Source organism: Molossus molossus, unplaced genomic scaffold (genome assembly GCF_014108415.1).
Source record: "Molossus molossus isolate mMolMol1 unplaced genomic scaffold, mMolMol1.p scaffold_m16_p_7, whole genome shotgun sequence".
NCBI classification, from domain to species: domain Eukaryota; kingdom Metazoa; phylum Chordata; class Mammalia; order Chiroptera; family Molossidae; genus Molossus; species Molossus molossus.
The window spans coordinates 92,869,819-92,889,395 of NW_023425401.1; the positions used below are offsets into that span (position 1 = coordinate 92,869,819).

General features: G+C 42.0%; 1 protein-coding gene across 9 annotated transcripts in view; it reads left to right on the forward strand.

The window, feature by feature from the left end:
* Positions 1–19,577, forward strand: part of NRF1 (nuclear respiratory factor 1) — a 137,490-nt gene that overhangs the window by 100,104 nt on the left and 17,809 nt on the right. For 6 of the 9 annotated variants that reach the window (XM_036246509.1, XM_036246507.1, XM_036246510.1 and 3 more), the window contains 3 exons: positions 2,450–2,607; positions 10,682–10,806; positions 13,469–13,683. In XM_036246509.1, coding sequence (XP_036102402.1) covers positions 2,450–2,607; positions 10,682–10,806; positions 13,469–13,668 — 483 coding nt within the window. In that variant the 3' untranslated portion in view covers positions 13,669–13,683. Of the gene's footprint in view, positions 1–2,449; positions 2,608–10,681; positions 10,807–13,468; positions 13,684–19,577 lie in introns of those variants that run through there. The other 3 variants (XM_036246514.1, XM_036246513.1, XM_036246515.1) reach the window with 1 other exon arrangement.

Sequence of the window (19,577 nt, forward strand, 5' to 3'; positions counted from 1 at the left end):
GGTACAACCTTGGGAAGTCAGAGTTCTGTGAGTTTCTGAGTGGGCAGAGCTCCAAGGGAAGGAAATAGGATGTGTCTGCCTCTTAGTGATGGGCCCTGAAGGCTTACTGACAATCCATTGCCTCTGAGAACCCAGGGCAAATACTAAGGTAGCTCAAAGGAATGTCTCATTCCCTGGGAGGCTTTCGACAAACATTCTGAGAAGCAGTGTCATAATTTAAATACGTTAAAAGAACCAAAGTAGGAGGCATTTTAAATATCTACCTCCCTTAGAACTTGTGGAACTTTCTTTAGGACACAGTAACATTTGGGCACAAGTTAACATTTACTGGGCCCCAGTGATGTGAAGTGGGAACAGCAACAGTTCCAGTAAGTACAGTTAATGGCCTGAGTTCTTGAGTCCATAGAAATATTTAACCTGAGCTGATTGATTTATCATCTCCCATGTTTTTTCCAGCTGCTTTTTGTTTTTGTGGGGAAATAATCAGCTGGTGATTATTGAGCAAAATGGACTGAAGTAGTTAGATTTAGATATACAGAACTGAGAAGTCTAAATGCAAAGCACTGTACTAAAATCAGTAGCTCTTCATCATGGGTACCCCCACACACACCCCTCAGAGAGGACATGTGGCAATGTCTGAAGATAATATTTTTTATTGTCATGACCGAGGAGGATACTGTTAGCATCCAGCAGGTGGAAGCCAGGGATGCTGCTAAACATCTGCAACGCACAGGACAGCCTCCTCCAACAAAGAATTTTCTGGTCCAAATGTTAATAGTGCACAGTGGAGAACCCCTGTGCTAATCTAGCAAAGCTGAATTCTCATCTACTCTCACCAGGTAGTGTGTTATTCTGTTTCTTCGTCATTCCTCCCCCACTAAAAGGGAAGCAGGTTTTGCTACATTAAATTATTTACTGAATTGGGCAGTTTCCATTAAAAATAAAAATGCAGCCCTGGCCGGTTTGGCTCAGCGGTTAGAGCTTTAGCCCACAAACCGGAGAGTCCCTGGTTGATTACCGCTAAGGGTGCATACCTTGGTTGTAGTTTGTCCCCGGCCCCAGTTGGAGTTGTGTGGATGGCAACCACTCGATGTGTCTCTCTCACATTGATATTTCTCTCTCTCTCTCTCTTCCCCCCGCTCTATCTGAAGATAAATGCAAAAATGTCCTCCAGTGAGGATAAAAAAAAAAAATTAAAATGCAAAATAACTTTGATATACAATTCCACCTCTAGGAATTTTTTCTATAAATACAGTCACATTAAATATACAAAGTAGTATTTGAGGATATTCATCACAGTACTGTTTGTAATAGCAAAAGACTGGAAACTACATAAATACCCATTAAAAGATGGCTGTTTAAATAAAGCATGATGTATCTATGTAATACAGTGTTGTGCAGCCATTATTATGAATCCTGAATGAATGAAGCAGTTTTATATGTTCCAAAATAGAGTCATTTCAGAGATGTATTATTTGTGAAAAAAGCAAGGTACAAAAGGGTATGTTGAATATATTGCCATTTTTATTTTTTAATAGGAAGAAGTACGAGTATGTATATGTAAATATGCTTGCACATAGAATATCCCTACAAAGATATACAAGAAACAGGTAGCAGCCTTGGCTGGACAGTGGTTAGAGCACCGACCCACAAACCAATGAGTCACGGGTTCAATTTCGGCCAAGGGCATGTACCTCGGCTGCGGTTCGTCCCTGGCCTTGGTTGGGGTCGTGCAGGAGGCAACGAGTCGATGTGTCCCTCTCATGTCGATCTTCCTCTCCCTCTCTCTTCTTCCCACTCTATCTGAAGATAAATAGAAAAATATCCTCAGGTGAGGATTAAAAAAAGAAATAGGTAGCAGTCGTGGCCTTTGGGCAAAAGGTCTAGAGTTCTGGCATTATATTCCTTTTGGTATACTTTGAATTTTTTTTTTCTTTTTTAAAAAAAATTTTTTTTGTACTTTGAATATTTTTAAAATTACATTTATACTTTAAATTAAAACTTTTGAATAGGTAACATACTGATAAAGCTCAGATATTTCAAAAATTATTTAAAAGTATATAGTGGAACACTGGCCAGCTCAGCAGTTAGAGCATCAATGCATGGACCAAAGGGTCTGAGGTTCTATTCCCAGTCAAGAGCACATACCTGGGTTGCAGTTTGATCCCACAACTTTAACTCACAAACTAAGGAAAATATTTTCAATAGTTTCTTTTGTGTTCTTCTAGAATTTCTTTATGCAAATATAAGCAAGTTCAAATATATATTTTAATTTCCCACTCCCCTTCGCACAAAAGATAACAAAGACCCTGTTCTGTATATTGTAGGTCATGTTAATTTTAAAATGTATATGTATTTGGCTGTGCACACTGCAGTTTATTAGAAAAATGATTTAATCATAATCCTTTTATGACTTTGATTCTTTACTATCGTGTCCTTTCTGCCTCAGGTGGAACAGAATTGGGCCACGTTACAAGGAGGAGAAATGACCATCCAGACAACGCAAGCATCGGAGGCCACCCAGGCAGTGGCATCACTGGCCGAGGCCGCAGTGGCAGCTTCTCAGGAGATGCAGCAGGGAGCTACAGTCACCATGGCACTCAACAGGTGGAGGCAGGGGTGGGGAGAATAAATGAGGATGGCAGATCTGTCCCTCTATACTGGTTATAGAGAAATGTACCTCAGTTTGTCACGATTGGTAGTGGGAGCTTAATACTCTTAGCCTTAGGATATTGTAAGTTGACTTCTAATCAGCCCTCACCACCACACGTCCAGCCCAAACCTGTCTCCCAACACGGATCCAGCTTTTCTGACTTCTTGCTCAAGGCTGCTGGTCAAGGGACACGGGTTCCTTTTGTCTTATCTCATTCTGTGTCTATTAATAGATCAAAATCAGCAAGGTTTGAGTACTTTCTTTTTTTCAAAGGGACTAACAGATGTAAATCAAGAAGCTTCAGGATTGATTTTCCTTTTACCCTACAAAAGAAACTGTTTTTTGTTGTTTTTTTATCCTCCCCCGAGGACATTTTTGCATTTATCATCAGATACAGTGGGAGGGAGAGAAGAGGAAGAGAGAGAGAGAGAGAAACATCAACATGAGAGAGAGAGAAACATCGACATGAGAGAGAGAGAGAGAGACATTGACTGGCTGCCACCCACACAACACCAACTGGGGCTGGGGACCAGCTGCAACCAAGGTACATGCCTTTAGCGGGAACCAAACCCGGGACGCTCTAGTCCGCAGGCCGGTGCTCTAACCGTGAGCCAAACCGGCCAGGGCAGAAACTGCTTTTTGTTAGGGGTATTAATCCATGTTTTAGCTGGTTGCAAGCTGATTTTACTGACTTGAGGAAATGTGTTTCCCTTGCTTATCAAAGACTGAAATAAAATAAGTTTTGGGTTATTGGGAAAAATAAATTTTTTTCTTCAGGTATGTTTAGGAAGGATGCTGCAGAGTGGGATACTCCAGTAATGGGTAGTTTCCAAAACTAAATTCTTATTCCCTATTTAGTTTCTTCTAGTTGTTGACAGAAAAGATTATCCCCATATCATTCTTTTTTTCTTCATTGTTGATACAATTTTATTTTCAGTGAACTCAAGCATTTTAACTAATAGTTAAGAGTGTGGTGGATCTTGAAGCCATACAACCTGGGTTTGAATCCCGGGCTCTGTCACTTACTAGCTGTTTGAGCTTGGGTAATTGACTTGAACTCAGTGCCCAGGCTTCCTTCTTCTGTCCACTGGGGATAATAACAGTATCCACCTTGTAGGGTGTTGTGAGAACTGAAAGAGTCAGTGCATGGGAGACCCTTAGATCACTTCTTGGCATATGGTGACACTGCGGTTATCATTGTGTACAACAGCTGTTAGTCTTTAGTAGTCATTGAGCTCTTGTGACGTCCCACTAGCTACGGTTGTAAATAACAAGTGCTCCAAAATACAGTGTCTGCCCTCACTGAAACCACAGGAAGATTCGTTTAAGTAAAACACCTAGCAAACAGTATCACTCAGAGTTAATTCACTCTTGAATTAGTAGTATAGACTGGACAGCAAAGAAATTCAGAGGAGGGTGATCACCTTCTCCAAAACATAAAAATCAGCTAAAGTTTAGATCAGTTGTGATAGAGACTAGAAAGCCTCCATAGGCTTAGTGCACAAATGCTTTCCACGAGGTTGTAGAGCAGTGGTTCTCAACCTCCCGATGCCGCGGCCCTTTAATACAGTTCCTCATGTCGTGGCGACCCCCAACCATAAAATTATTTTCGTTGCTACTTCATAACTGTGATTTTGCTACTGTTATGTCTTAGGCGACCCCTGTGAAAGGGTCATTCGAGCCCTAAAGGGGTCGCGACCCACAAGTTGAGAACTCTGCTGTAGGTATGGTGGCTGAGAGGAAGGTGAGGAGGTCACACAGATTTAGCTTTGAATCTTAGGTGTGCCACTTACTAGCCATTTGATCTTGAGAAATTTTAACTCCTAAGCCTTGGTCTCCTCATAGTTATAATAAGGATGATATTCATCACAAAGAATCAAAAAGATTCAATGAGATAATGTATATAAAACTCTCAACAAAGTGTCCAGCCCATCATTAGCACTTAAGGAATTATAGTTATCATTTAAATTATATTTGAAGATTTGTCTATTCATAATTGCTTATAGTGAGAAGAGATTAGAAATGGAAGACCAGTTAGAAAGAAGCAATCCAGATGCAATTTGTTAGGCTTGGAAACTAAGGTAGTAACAGTGGAAATAAAGTGACTGATTTTAAAGAAGTCTAGCTAGGCCCCGGCCGGTTTGGCTCAGCGGTGAGAGCGTTGGCCTGCAGACCAGAGAGACCCAAGTTCAGTTCCCGCTAAGGGCATGTACCTCGGTTGAAGTTTGTCCCTAGCCCAGTTGGGGTCGTGTGGGTGGCAACCAGTCAGTGTGTCTCTCTCAAATAGATGTTTTTCTGTCTCTCTTCCTCCCTCTCTCCCTCCCGCTCTATCTGAAGATAAATGCAAAAATGTCCTTGGGTGAGGATATAAAATAAAATTTAAAAAAAGAAGTCTGGCCAGGACTTGGTGGTGGATTAGGTACAGAGAACTGACACACACACTGTCCTCCCAGAGTTACCCTGAGTCCCTGAGTGACCTGGAATTAAACTTTTTTCTTAGCCCATTGAACCATGCATTTTATTCCTCACACTCGGGCTCAATCCCACTCTCTCCTTTGAGAGGATGCGCAGATAAACTTCCTGAAAGTCATGGCCAGAGTGAGAACCTTCCTCTCTTTTGCCTGGAAACTCCTCACTGTAGCTTGGGGACTAACTGACCACCATTAAAATCCAGCAAAACTTGATTTCATTGAGCCAGCGCTTTGGATGTTTCAGTGCAGCGTGAGTGTCCTGTGAACCCTGTACATTGTGGAAAATATGAGGCTCATCCTGGCTCCCTTCAGTGTAAGGACCAGGGTTTATTTCTGAAGGCAATGAGCCTAATGGTTTCCCCTGAGGGCTTGTTAACAAACCCAGATGCAGCTGAGGTGGCTGTAGTGTTTACTCCAAAGGAAGGAGAATGTGGTTCACTGCAGCAGGTAGGAGGAGTATGGCGATGTTGAAATCTGTTTGCAATCAAGTAGTTCAACACCCCCAATGAGTGCTGGGGGATGGTGTGTTGCGGCCTTTGCTGGGAGTGAAGAAACACCTGGCAGGGAAGACTAGCCTAGAGCAGTGTTAGGGGAATATCAGGGGTTTTCTGATTCCAAGAGAGGTAACCCACTAATGGCAGGAGAATTGGACTTAAGACATAAGCCAGTGGCGTTTGCTTTTCTATGGGATGAAACGCACTCTGGAAGTCATCTTAGTGAAAAATACGCTATGAAATCTGGTCTTTGTTCCTGTGATAACAAAGTGATTTCATAGAGCTGCTCCCTTCTAGCTGTCTGTGTTTCAGGTGCAGATGGGACAAGCAGGTTCTCTAATAATCACCTGCACCTCTGCTGCACTGTAAACAGCAGATGTGGGCGCGGAGTGAGGAGAGAGAGGCAAGCTGCATGGACTGACAGGTGGGGGAGAAGGCAGAGGGGCGCCTTCCTCTGTTAGAGGGGGAAGGGGATCAGGACAGATGCAGGACAGACCTGTTTTTCCACCATGCTGTTAGAAGAGTTTTGTAGAGCAAGTCAGAACAAGGGCCCTGGGCTCAGACGCCTTTAGCCCACCCTGGCATTATAATAAGCCAAAGAGGCTATGAAGAAATTGTCATTAAAACATCTGGAAACTAGTTAATTTTCATTATTTTCCAAATACATCCTACATTAGCACTCTTAGGAAGGAGATAGGGAGAGAATCCAGGTGAACAAGTGAAGAACAGAGCACCACAACTTCAAAAAAAAAAAAAGTAGAGCTATTCAACCTGAACAACCGGAGAGGAAAGGAAGTGGAGTCATTTGGTTATTGCAATTCAGTGACTCATTTACGTTTCAGTGTGTCGGCTAAGCCACCCTAGACTTACATTTCCTCTTAAGTCAGTCTGCAAAGTCATTGTAGTCCTTGCTTATAGAGATACATGATAAATATTTGTAGGCTGAATCTACAGCTGCCCTGGTGGAAATGTACAGTGTGGTGTTGACACCGAGCCGGTTTTTACTGTCGACTGTGCAGTGCTGTGACTCGGTGCTATGGGGAAACAAATGCCTGTTGATCCCCTTTCCAAGGGATGGAGAGCTGCTGTCCCTTTGCTCTGAAGAAACTTGGCTTTAAAAAGAAGTGAATCAGCCCTGGCCAGTTCAGCCCGGTGGTTGGAGCGTTGGCCCGCGGACCCCCAAAGAGGCCTGCGTTCGGTTCCCGCTGAGGGCACGTACCTCGGTTGCGGTTTGTCCCCGGCCCCGGTTGGGGTTGTGTGGGTGGCAGCCACTCGATGTGTCTCTCTCACGTTGATGTTTCTCTCTCTCCCTCCCTATCTCTCTCCCGCTCTATCTCAAGATAAATGCAAAAATGTCCTCGGTGAGGATTAAATAAATTAAATAAATAAATAAAATATAAAGAAGTGAATCATATTTTCAAAGAAAAAAATTACTCTTACCATTTTCAATAAATGAAAATACTATTGAATTAAAATGAGAGCTATTATTAAAATAAAATGTGGCTTTAATATATGGACTGCTGTTTATTTGCCAGTGAGATGGCATGGACTGCCTAGGTCAGAAATCCTCTCTGGAAATGGAGGGCAGGGACTGTGCAGCTGCTGCTTTTTCCTGGAGATAAGGTTTGACACTTGCAAATAAAAGTTGATAGAAAGTTTGTGAAAAACTTGTGAAGTGGTAGCTTAGAGACATTTTCATTCCTAGTCACCTTTTAAGTAAAGGTAATCTTTTCCTAGCAGCATATGTAGTTTCATGGGTTTTTATGAAGCCTAGGGTAAGTGGTTAGAATAGATCTGGAGCTGGACCTGCCGTCCACAGGAGCCACCATTGTCTTTATCCCCACGTAAGACATCCATCCATTGCCACTTTGTGGCTCCTGACAGGATAAAAAAATTAACCTCGCTGACCTGAGGACCTGTCATCCCCATCGTATCTCACCCCTGGCATCCCAGATTGCCTCGCAGCTTTTCTTCTACTGTAACATACTTTTTTCTTTTAGAGTACATTTATTAAAGCTGGGAACAGTGGGAAAGGAAGGGCTTGGGATAGAAGCAGCAACAGGAGAGAGCCTAGGCAGGGTGCTTCGCTCCCTAGAGACCTCACAGGAAAGAAGTGAGCCAAAGCGGGCTGCTGGCTCCCTGGGAAGTAGAAGTCACAGTGACAGAAGAAAGCTGAGGCGGGGCTGCTGAAAGTCAGAGAAAGGGGCCTTGGAGACAGGTTCAGGGCGTGAGCCGGGCATGGACTGCCTCCACCCATCACTCCCCTGGTTTCAAGTCTTGTGGGGACCTTAGAGGTTAGGAGAGGAAAGTAAAGATGCACTCCTTGAGAGGGAAGACAGGTGTGGGCGTGCTTCTGAGCGGGAGAGTGTGCCTACTTAACATATTTTAGAAAGGCATTAAAGAAAATGTCTTTAAATATTTAGAGCTTCAGACCAAAAAAAAAAAAATTAGGTGTAATTGGCTAGAGATAGACTTTCATGTCAGGACTTGGGTGGCTGCCCTCCTGTCATTGCCAGTGGAATTCCACACTGAGAGCATGTGTCCAGAGTGTGTAAGAGGGCCAGGACATCACCTTTAACAGTCGCAGAAATAAGGTTATTATAAATCGTGATTAAAAACTCGGGAATGAGCAGTGGCTGCGGTAACCTGTAAACAAAGATCCTGTTTCCATATAAACAGCTCTTATATGCAGTTTCCTTCTCCAAAATACCACACAGCTGCAGCTTTTTCCAAAGAATATACTTTTGTGGCTTTGAATGAAGTCTCAGGCCAGAGTGTTAATACTGTAAAATTGGGTGGTAGTATTATTTGACACAATTTTTTTTTAGAAAAACGTTAACAATTAAGGCTCTAGGCAGTAAAATAATACTTCATTTTACTGTCTCTGATATTTATGAAGCACTTTGAAATTAAAATTTACCATGTAAAATGTAAAGAATAGCCTTAGTAGTAATTCCAGATCAAGGCTCCAAATTCATATTATAGATACTATGGAATGACTGGCTGGGGTATCAGATCACCAAGAAATGTGTTTCAGCATAAAGGATTATCTTAGCTTTTACATGGGCTGCCTGTAAACTCTAGTTCTGTTCCAGCTTTTTGCTCAACTTCAGTTATATCCCAAAATTTTTTATGAAGGAAATAAATGTGAAATATATTATCATGACCTTGAACTAAGTCACAGGAAGCCTACACATTAAAAGTTGCCACAGCTAAATGACTTTAAAAGGGCAAAGTAAGCACTTTTGCATTTAATTTATTATTTTGAATAAATGTCAAAGAATATTTACATGGGGTCAATACAATGTCAGGTGAAAAACAGCCGACAGTAAAACTGTGCAGTATGGTTCTGATTATTATCTGTTGAAGTTGTGTTTAAGATGAGAAAGAAATACTGTTATCTCTCTATAGTTTTAATTTATTTAGCTTAATGAAACTTTTACAAGTTTCTATATGTATTTTATTATTAGAAAAAACACTTTTTAAAACACAAAGACATAAAGATTAAAAAGCAAGGCAAGTTAGTAAGAAGGGGAGAATTTTCTTTTTAATGAGACTTTTCTGTTCATTTGGTTTCTTTTACTGCTTCCTATAATTCTTATAGTGACCAAGAAGTCTTCCCCCAAGGGATGATTATGGCAGTTGCTTTACTTGTCTGCTGACTTTCTTGAATAAAAGTGACATCATTGAGTTTGGTACATGTTGTTTTGCCCATAGTCATGACATGTGTACCCTACCTGGTCCCCAGTCCCTGGCCCATTCTAGCTTGTGACTGAGATGACTGTCATAGTTATGGCAAAGCCCACAGCTTCAGAGCAAAGCTGAATCAACTGGCTTATTTGGTGTCAAACTGACTTTTGTCCACCTCTGTTTAAACTAAATGACACCACCTCTTCTTTGGATATGCCTATTTTCGATACTTCCTCAGTAACTGTGCAAAATGATACCTGAAACTTTCCCAGGAGAGGTGCTGAATGTATCTGAGTTTTTGTTTGTTTGTTTGTTTGTTTGTTTGTTTGTTTGTTTTTCACATTTTAACATCTCTAAAATGTGTGGTACATTATAGTCTTACAATTACGGTTGTCAGGAATTTCTCTTTTCTTACTGACACATAAAATAATAATACATTATATAGTTTGTAGCATCATTGAAGAAATAAAAATGGGTACTTAGGCATAGAGTAAAAAGCATATAGCAAGGAAAAGAAAGAAAAATGGGACCCAGACTGCTAGAATAGTGATCACTATAAACATCTTTCTATTCTACAGAGTGTTTTTATCATGAAGGGGTGTTTATTATTTTATTGGGTTTCTAGAGTCAAGGAGTTTGGGCTTATAGTGAAAATATAAATTTTAACGTCTTAGCACTGCCTGCATATAGGGAAGCAAAGGGAAGAGTTGGACTTTTCAGAATAGTAGTAACCATTACTTTGTTTTTGAAATCATGGATATAATCCAAATTGTTACTATTTAATAATAATTGTATAGCCAATCCAGGTTGCGGACTCCTCTTATTATTATTTATCCTTGGTTATAAAAGATCAGTTGCAGGTAATCTACCTTGTGTTAACTGTAACAAGAGAAGAAAAAAAGAAAACTTTGTGATTGACAAGCAAATGGTTTTTACATTGTGAATATGGATCAGAGCTCCGCTTGGCTCACAAGCACTCAGTTGCTGTCGATCAAGAAGAGACTTAACAATGAGTGCTTTCTGTCCTCAAACACACATTTTCTAGGTGTAAAGAAACTCTCACAGTAGCTTTATAAATAGATAAGACTTGGGATTTCTCTGGCTCTTTTTATCATTTAAAAGTTACTCTGGCTAGCCGGTCTGGCTCAGCGGTTGGAGCATCGGCCTGCAGACCAGAGAGTCCTGGGTTTGGTTCCCTCTAGGGCATGTACCAAAAAAAAAGTTCCTTTGGCTCTATCCAGTAGGAATCATGTGTTTAATGGTAGGTGAGTTGGGGAGAGATCCAAGGAAGGGTCAGAAGGATGGTTTCTCTTGCTGCAGTGCTGTGCCTTTATTCAACTTGCACATCCCCTCTCCTGTTCCTGTACCTGCAGTGAAGCTGCCGCCCATGCTGTCGCCACACTGGCTGAAGCCACCTTGCAAGGGGGGGGACAGATCGTCCTGTCTGGGGAAACCGCAGCAGCCGTTGGAGCACTTACTGGAGTCCAAGATGCTAATGGTAAGAGAGCATAAATATTTTATTGAATTTCTTCCTTGTTTCCACTTAAACCTTCATGCCATGACTGACAACAAACCCTTTAGAAAGAGGTTGAGCTTTGATTTGAGCTTTTCTTTAGTGGTAAGCAATTGATGCCTCAGAAAAATCTAGGAGCCTCTGATTCCTTTCACTAGTAGGAGACTTGGGCTTTCCTGGAAAAAAAAGCCATAACAATGGTTACCTAACTGGACTGCTAATTCACTATGACAGGACTTGCTGAGAGGTACTTTAAAATCTGCTGTGGGGCACATTTGTCCTTACTGCCCCGTGGGGTAGATCAGTGTCCTTTGCTGCAGCAGAGACTCTCCCATGGCGGGTAGGTCGTGGTTGAGTGGAACGCTGGATCTGGAGAAAGGTGCCACCATCTCATCCCAGGGGCGGCGGCAGCAGGCTGTGATGAAGCTGCCTTTCTGGTTGGTGGTGTGGCTTCTGCCTCCTGTTAACCCTCACCAAGGACCTCTGGATTTAGCCAATAACATGCTACCACCCTGACCTTCTTTCCCAGCTCTTTGACTTCCTGGATATTGATTATATTCTGAATAAACAAAAGTGATAAAGTTCATAGAAATGTGGTTGCAGAAATGTACAACTCCAGCTCAGCTCTTTGGACCTACACAGGCAGGCTCTGGGAGTCAGTTACAAGACCTGGGCTGCCCAGGAACTGCCTCCGAAGTCTGGGTCAAAGAGGACGACCAGCCCTGTTGTGTGAGACAATATGTGATTGCTTATTAAACTTTTATCTTAAATTATATATATAATTAGGTTAAGCAGGTCAGATTAAGTACTCTGGTGCTTTTTTCAATTATAGTTGACATATAGTATTATATTAGTTTCAGGTTAGATATTTCTATGATTTTGGAGATTTGTTGTTTCAAGTGCTAGAAGAGCCCTGGCCAGTTTGGCTCAGCGGTTAAAGCGTCGGCCTGTGGTCCGGAGAGACCCGGGTTCGGTTCCCGCTAAGGGCACGTACTTCGGTTGCAGTTTGTCCCCGGCCCTGGTTGGTCGTGCGGGTGGCAGCCACTCGATGTGTCCCTTCACGTCGATGTTTCTCTCTCTCTCTCCCTTCCTCTCTCTCCCTCCCACTCTATCTGTACAAAAAATGGAAAAATATCCTCGGGTGAGGATAAAAAAAAAAAATTAAAGTGCTAGAAGAAGGGTAATAATATACATTTATTTAGGCAGAAAATTTCTTAATGGCATTAGTGGCTGGAAAATGTCCCTCGCACTTTTTTTAGGGTAGTCCCTAAGAATTGAGTAAGATTTTAGTTGGGAAAGTCTTTGAAGAAAGGCACGATGCTGTGTCTTCCTTGGGAAGTGGGAATAAAAGAGTACTTTTGTCCCCCGAGAAGAATAACACAGGAAATATAAACAGCCTTTGTGGCTTCTGAGAATCGCTTATTAAAAAGCAAACAAAGCCCTGGCTGCTTTTGCTCTGCAGTTAAGAGTATCAGCCTGAGGACCAATGAGTCCATTCAATGATTCCATTCAAGGGCATGTGCCTCGGTTGTGGTTTGTCCCCGGCCCTGGTCGGGTCGTGTGGGAGGCAAACAGTCGATGTGTCTCTCTCACATCGATGTTTCTCTCCCTCCCTCCCTCCCTCCCTTCCACTCTATCTGATGATAAATGGGAAAGTATCCTCGGTAAGGATTAAAAAAAAAAACAAATATCAAATACTACAGCTTTTGCCTGCTTTCTCTATAGGGCTAGGGGCTTCCATGAACTAACCCAAGTAGAGATAGAGATTATCTTAGTGAAAACACTATAGGATAAGGGGTATCTCATAGCCATGTATGTTCAGGATGACAAGGATTATAGATAGAATTAAGGCAAACCTCCCTCTTGAACTAGAATTCTGCTTGCTTTTTTCTTTTCCTCATCTGAATCCTAATCGACCTTAAACAAAAGGTAAGATATCTAGCTATATGACATTTCTCCTGCAGTGCAATTGCTGTTATTCACTATGGAATTGCTAAAAATACTACACTGTGTGGGTTTGATAGGAGAATTTGTTGTCCCTGCTAATGGTCTTCACCTGTCCGAGTGAGGACCCCAGACTGCTTTATAGTTCTGACCTCCTCTGAGCCTCACCTTTTCAGGTGGATTGAATTTATAGATAAGTGTAAGGACCCTCTGCGTCTCTGGCCAAGTAGACCTGTTCAGCCATAAAATAAAGTTGAACCACACCCACTACTGTTGATTCCTGGAAGCTGCCTCTTCAGTAGCTTTGGGTTGTGTAAATCAATTGTGTTGATTTCATGTGGCTGGTTATATTTGTGATAAGAGGAAATTCTGGTCTACATCCTAAAACCCAGTGGTTCCCCGAGCAGGCCGTCCCCAGTTTGTGCTGCCTACATGTGCTGAACTCAAACTTGAGTTGGAATTATCACCTTCTTTGTGCAGCTTTTCTATATCAAACAAGACCATTGAGTTGTGCCTTATCCCAGCAATTTTAAGTGAAGACTGATTATTTCATTTGTCCTTTGGGTATCCAAAGAATTCCTCATATTGGATGTGAACCAAGTAATTGCGATGCTTCTCCGTCTGCTAACATTTTTATTCGCAGCGCTACATCATTTACTCTAGGACTGGAACTATAGGAGTTCTTTTTTCATCCTTCTTTCAGATTGTGTCCTGTTACCAACGTGTGTCACTTCTGTGATGACAAGCTTAATAAGGAGACTGCCAGTACACCAAGTTTACTGTCAGGGAAAGTTTGTTAGCAGGAAGAGCCAGGACAAGGTGCTATTTGGAAACAGAAACCACTGTGGGGAAAATACACCTCCGGTTCCAGAATGGGGCTTAAATGAAAATCCTAGTAGATGACTCTTGTAAGAGCAATCGGGGTATTGTTTAGGCCCGAGACAGGCATTTTTTAGCATCTTTTGGGATGGAACTAGAGGAGATGGAGTACAATACCCAGGGAGAGATGGCTGGGGCAGTGTGAGGACATGAAAGCAGTATCATGTAGGACAGTGGCTTTCAAGTTCAAGATATGACCTGTGCATAGCAGAAGTTTAAATTCCAGGTCACCAAGGCAGACCTGATCAGACCTTGCATCCTGGAGACTTCCTCTTTTTTTCTGGACCCTACCCCATCCCAACTCTAAAAGGACTACTCAGGCATTAGCATTACTTTATTTCATTTACGTTTTCCCTTTTTTCATTGCAATAAATGAGTCTTTGGTCGCTCAGGAGGAGTTTCATGGTTGGTGCAATTTAAACATTTTCACAGGTGTCCTTCACAGAAAGGTCTCTGGATGGGTTCCTTTCTTACTTCTTTTGTTTTCTTTTTTATTTTTTTAAACACAGTTATTCCTTCCTTTTCTCTCCCTAACACACCTTAATATAAGAAGTCGTGTAATTTTTCAATTGCCCATAGGTTTCCCTTCATTCCACCATCCTCTGTAGCCTGGAACCCTGTGCTCCTGGCCTCCAGGACCACGTAGCATGCTCTCACGGGGCTGAGGAGCTCCTGAGTGACACGTACCTTTCACCCAGCCTGGTGGCCCACCGTCAGCAGTCCCCAGGGAGCCAGATCTGCAGGTCTTTTCCTTCCTTTTTCAGCAAAAATAGTGAAAAATAAGAATCATTGGGGCCCTTGGCCACCTCAGAAGTGCCCTAAAGTTGCCACAAGAAAAAAAAGGGGCATAGCATTTGTTCGGGAGTTGGTTTGTTTCAGTCCTGATGATAAAAATCATCTATAATCCTACTACATAGAATAGTATTTTGAGTTTTCAAAATATGGCCTTTTTTCCTCATTAATAAAAAAATTTAACCTAATTAATCTGTAATGTTTTATAATTCATTTTGGAGAAAAAAAATTTTGATGGTTGGTATTTATTTTCTTTTTTTTAATTATCTTTTTATTTTTCAATTACAGTTGACATGCAATATTATATTAGTTTCAGATGTACACCCCAGTGATCAGACATTATATAACTTACTAAGTGATCATCCCAATATATCTCATACCCATTTGACACCATACATAGTTATTAGAATACTATTGACTATATTCCCTATGTTGTACTTTACATTCCCATGACTATTTTATGACTACTCTGTAATAACCAATTCGTACTTCTTTTTTTAAAATCCTCACCCAAGGATAAGGTTATTGATTTGAGAGAGAGAAAAACATCGACTGGTTGCCTCCCATATGTGCCCCAACTGGGGATCAAACCCACAACCTTTTGGTATACAGGATGACACTCCAACCAACTGAACAATCTGGCCAGGGCCAATTTGTACTTCTAAGTCCCATCACCCATCCCCCTAACCCACCTCCCATCAAAATGATCTCTGTATCTGTGAGTCTGTTTCTGTTCTGCTTGTTTGTTTATTTTAATTTAGATTCAGTTGTTGATAGATATGTATTTATTCTTCTTATTTTTTTATCTTTTTTTCCTTCTCCTAAATACTGGTTTGGTGGAGATGAACCTCTAGCTGGATACTCTAACAGGTACACCACTGCCAAGCTGTGTGATCTTAGGCAAGCAAATTAACCTCTTCGAGCCTTAACTGTAAAATTAGGATAATGATAGTTCCATGCTCATAAAGTAATTGTGAGCATTAAACAAAATGATTCCTATAAAGTGCTTAGCATAGTGCGGGGCACATAGATACAAGGTAAACATGAAATTTATTACCAGCTGTCAACATACATTTCTTCTCCATCATTCTCCCAAATACGTTAAGTTGTACAGAGCACACAGCACTGTAGCAGACCCTGCTTTCCTGTCCTGAGGACAGATCCAAATGCTTACCTTTTGCAATCAAAGGGTTTATGCTCAGAGGTGAATACTATAAAAATGGAACTAGATCAGAAATCCTTTCTGTAACAATGAGTGAAGGAAATCAAAGGAACCTTGATTGAAGGTGACGTTGTTTAATGGCTCCTGCATTTGGTTATATCACACTTCTTGGGCAAGGAATGCTGTTCCCTTCCAGCACATAGCTTGCAGTAGTTAATATGGCCTTTGTTACTCCTAAGGGCATAATCTCTCTTCACATCTCACAACTGCATTATATTTCAACTTCCATCATGAAGGGTGGCTTTCTTCCTTTTCCCCTTATTATCACCACCACCATCATCAAAACTATTACTTACTACATGTCCTCCTCTTCCAGCTCTTCTTTAAAAATAAGGGATGAGATGCTAGTTCTCATCTTGATAAACTGTAAAATGCATCTTATTCTCTCTTTTTCTATGTTTTTCATTCTCTGGATACATTAGTATATGAACTTGTTTCCAAAAGAGTCGATGGAGATGTAAATGCTAAATTAATTTAGGAAATATGTCAATATTGCTCTCCCAAAAAAAGGTGCATTAAATCACTTTTTGCCTCAGTATTTTAATTAAAGTTTAAATAAATAAATGTATTGAATAAAGATTTATTGTAAGAGTGCATTTTCAGTCATTGTAAAGCATAATAATAAGATGCTTTTAGAAGATTTAGAAGATGTTGGTTGTACTCTTTGCCCTGGCCGGTTTGGCTCAGCAGTTAGAGTTTCAGCCCACAGACCAAAGGGTTTAGGGTTCAATTCCTGATCAAGGGCACATACCCGAGTTACAGTTTTTATCTCTGGCCCTCACTGGGGCTGTGCAGGAAGCAACCAATTGATGTCTGTCTCTCTGTCTGTCTGTCTGTCTCTCTCTCTCTCTCTTTTCCTCCCCTCCCTTCTAAAAATCAATGGAAAGCCCTGGCCGGTTTGGCTCAGCGGTTAGAGCGTCGGCCTGCGGTCCTGAGAGACCCCGGTTCGGTTCCCGCTAGGGGCGCGTACCTCGGTTGCAGTTTGTCCCCGGCCCTGGTCGGTTGTGCGGGTGGCAGCCACTCGATGTGTTCCTTTCGCATCGATGTTTCTCTCTCTCTCTCTGTTCCTCTCTCTCCCTCCCACTCTACCTGAACAAAAAAATGGAAAAATGTCCTCGGGTGAGGATAAAAAATAAAAAATAAAAAAATAAATAAATAAAATAAAAATCAATGGAAAAATATCCTCAGGTGAGGATTAACAACACCAACAACAAAAAGCTGTTGCATTATTTGATACTATAATGCTGTTCATACCTTTAAACCAAAAACCATGAGTTCATTGTCTCCAGGAGTTGAAGCATGCAGGTCCCTGAGCAACAGTATTTTGTGTGAGCAGTGAGTCTCGAGCCGTAGGTCCCCCTGAATGTCCCCAAAGAGCAGTGCCTACGGCGGCCGTGGGTTTTTAGGTCAACCTTTGTAAGATGAGTGGCTGTCTTTTCCACTGATGGGGAGGCCTTACAGGAAGCTCAGACATTAGGATGGTGTCAGACCATGCTAAGGCATTGCCTGTTCTGTAAGAAAAGGCAAATGAAAATTCACCTGTCTTACAACTGTTTCCCCTTCTGGAATCCTAAGTCTTTTTATATATTTATTTATTTTTAATTTATTTTAGAGAGAGGAAGGTGGGAAGAGAGAGAGAGAAACATCAATGTGAGAAAGAAACGGATCGGCCGCCTCCTGCACACCCCCCACTGGGGATCGAGCCTGCAACTCCAGCATGTGCCCTAAACCAGTGACCTCTTGGTACATGGGTCAACACTCACTATGGAGCCACACCAGCAGAGCTCTTTTTCCATTCTTTGCCTTTCTTTTTCTACTACCAATACACTACCACCACTAAGCAAGCTCTCTTGGCATTATTTCACCTTCACCCAGTAAGGTAAATAGGACATAGCTCATAAGCCCTGTTTTTAGAAGTCAGTGTCATAATAAATTTTAGCAGGGGCAAATAAATAAATGGCGTCAAAACCCAAGAAGTAAAGGTGTGCTGTTCAATATGGTAGTTACTCATTAGGTGTGGTTATTTGAATTTAAATGCAGGTTGATTAAAATAAATAAAATTTAAAATTCAGTTCAGTTACATTAGCCGTATTTCAGGTGCTCCGTAACTGAATTTTTATTGAATTTTAAGTTATTCACATTTAAATTTCTTTTTCTTTATTGATTTTAGAGAGAGAGAAAGGAAATGGGAAGGAGAGATAGAAACATCGATGAGAGAGAACATCGATTGGCTGCCTCCTGCATGCCCCCCACTGGGGATTTGGCCCACAACCTGGGCATGTGCCCTGACCGGGAATTGAACCGGCAGCCTCTTGGTGCATGGGTCAATGCTCAGCCGCTGAGCCACACTGACTGGGCTTCACTTATTTATGTTTAAATTTAAATAGCTACTTGAAACTAGTGGACACTGTAAAGGAATGCGTAGATACAGAACATTTTCATCATTGCAGAAGTTCTGTTGGATAGTACTGAACTAAAGGCCACAGCAAAAATACCAAGCTCTACTGGCACATTGTGTGCCCTCTGCACAGGGGGGACAACACAAATGCTTCATGAGCCTTGCTTCCCTCTGACCTTCTCAGCTCACAGACAACAGGGCTTTGCTTTAAAAAACACAAAAACCACGTGACTGCAGTAATCCACAGCCAGTAAATAGCTGGGCAGCAGGGTCGCAAAAACTGGCCTATTTCTGTGCACTGCAGAGTCCCCAGCAGAAAAACAGACAGGAGGCAGTGGCGACACCTAGACCCACTTCCTAGTCTCTATTCATGACCGAGGCCACTTGCACATTTTGACTTAGCTGCCTCACAACGAGTACACATTTCTCCTGGATACAGGCATCTTCAAGCCATGCACTCTAAAAGACTTGTAGTGACACCCCCACCCCCACCCCCAAAATCAAATATCCAGCACCTGGTGCATCACAAGGCTAAAGGAAGCCACTGCTATTGGGTGAGTTCAGATTTCACAGTGAAGCGTGGCTGCTTCTAAGAAATGGGAACGTGGAGGTGGGCGAGGAACTCGGTTGTAGTGTCCGAAGGGTTTGCAGTTCTCTGCCCCATGGGTGTTACCCAGCCCTTTCGCAGCACCGAAGCTTTTCCTCCTTCCCTGCTCCCTGTATCATCCTCCCCTGAAGTCTAAGATGCCTTCCAGAGTAGCTCTCAGAGGGAAGTGGCAGTTTTTCTGATTCCCCAATCTCCCCATCCAGGGAGATATGTTGATGTTACTCATTTTAGGGACAGTAGAAAATCTTGAGTCCTACTCTCTTTAGTGCCTAGGACATCATGAGCATTAAATGTTAACTACTATTTATATTACTAAATCCTCACACTTAATGAGAAGGAAAGTAATCTTCAGAGGGTTTGCTCTTAGGGCTTCTGGGACACATTCTCAGACTCTGGTTCAGTATGCCTCCATTTGGAAGGAGCAGGTAGTGACTCACACTGAGACCCTTGCTTCATTCAGAGAGCCTGTTACTGATGGAAGCATTGCTGGGGCAGACAAAACAGATTCAGTTCTCTGAATTACCAGGCCTTTCCTGGCATCATCAGACATAGCCTGCAGCGGAGGGGTTTCCAGTTGCCAAAGTTCTTTGGTGCCTTTGTCTGCTGTGAAGATGCTGACCTGTGGATACCTTCAGAAGGAGCAGGCCTCCTGAAAGTGTCCTTAGGGTTCATATTCATTTTCTTCTTGCCCAGTCTGCAAGTCTAAGGGGATATGTCACCTCCTCTACCATTATGAACCAAGTGGCCTTGGACATTCATATGTACTCCAGGAATTGCTAACCTAGGCTCTGTTTGAAGACTTAAAAAACTAGAAGAAAAAAAGGGGGGCCTTCCACAGTGAAATGTTGGGCCACTGTATATTGGTCTCTATTCTTAGGACTCATCTGAACCATGGCAAAGTCCCTCAGGTGTAG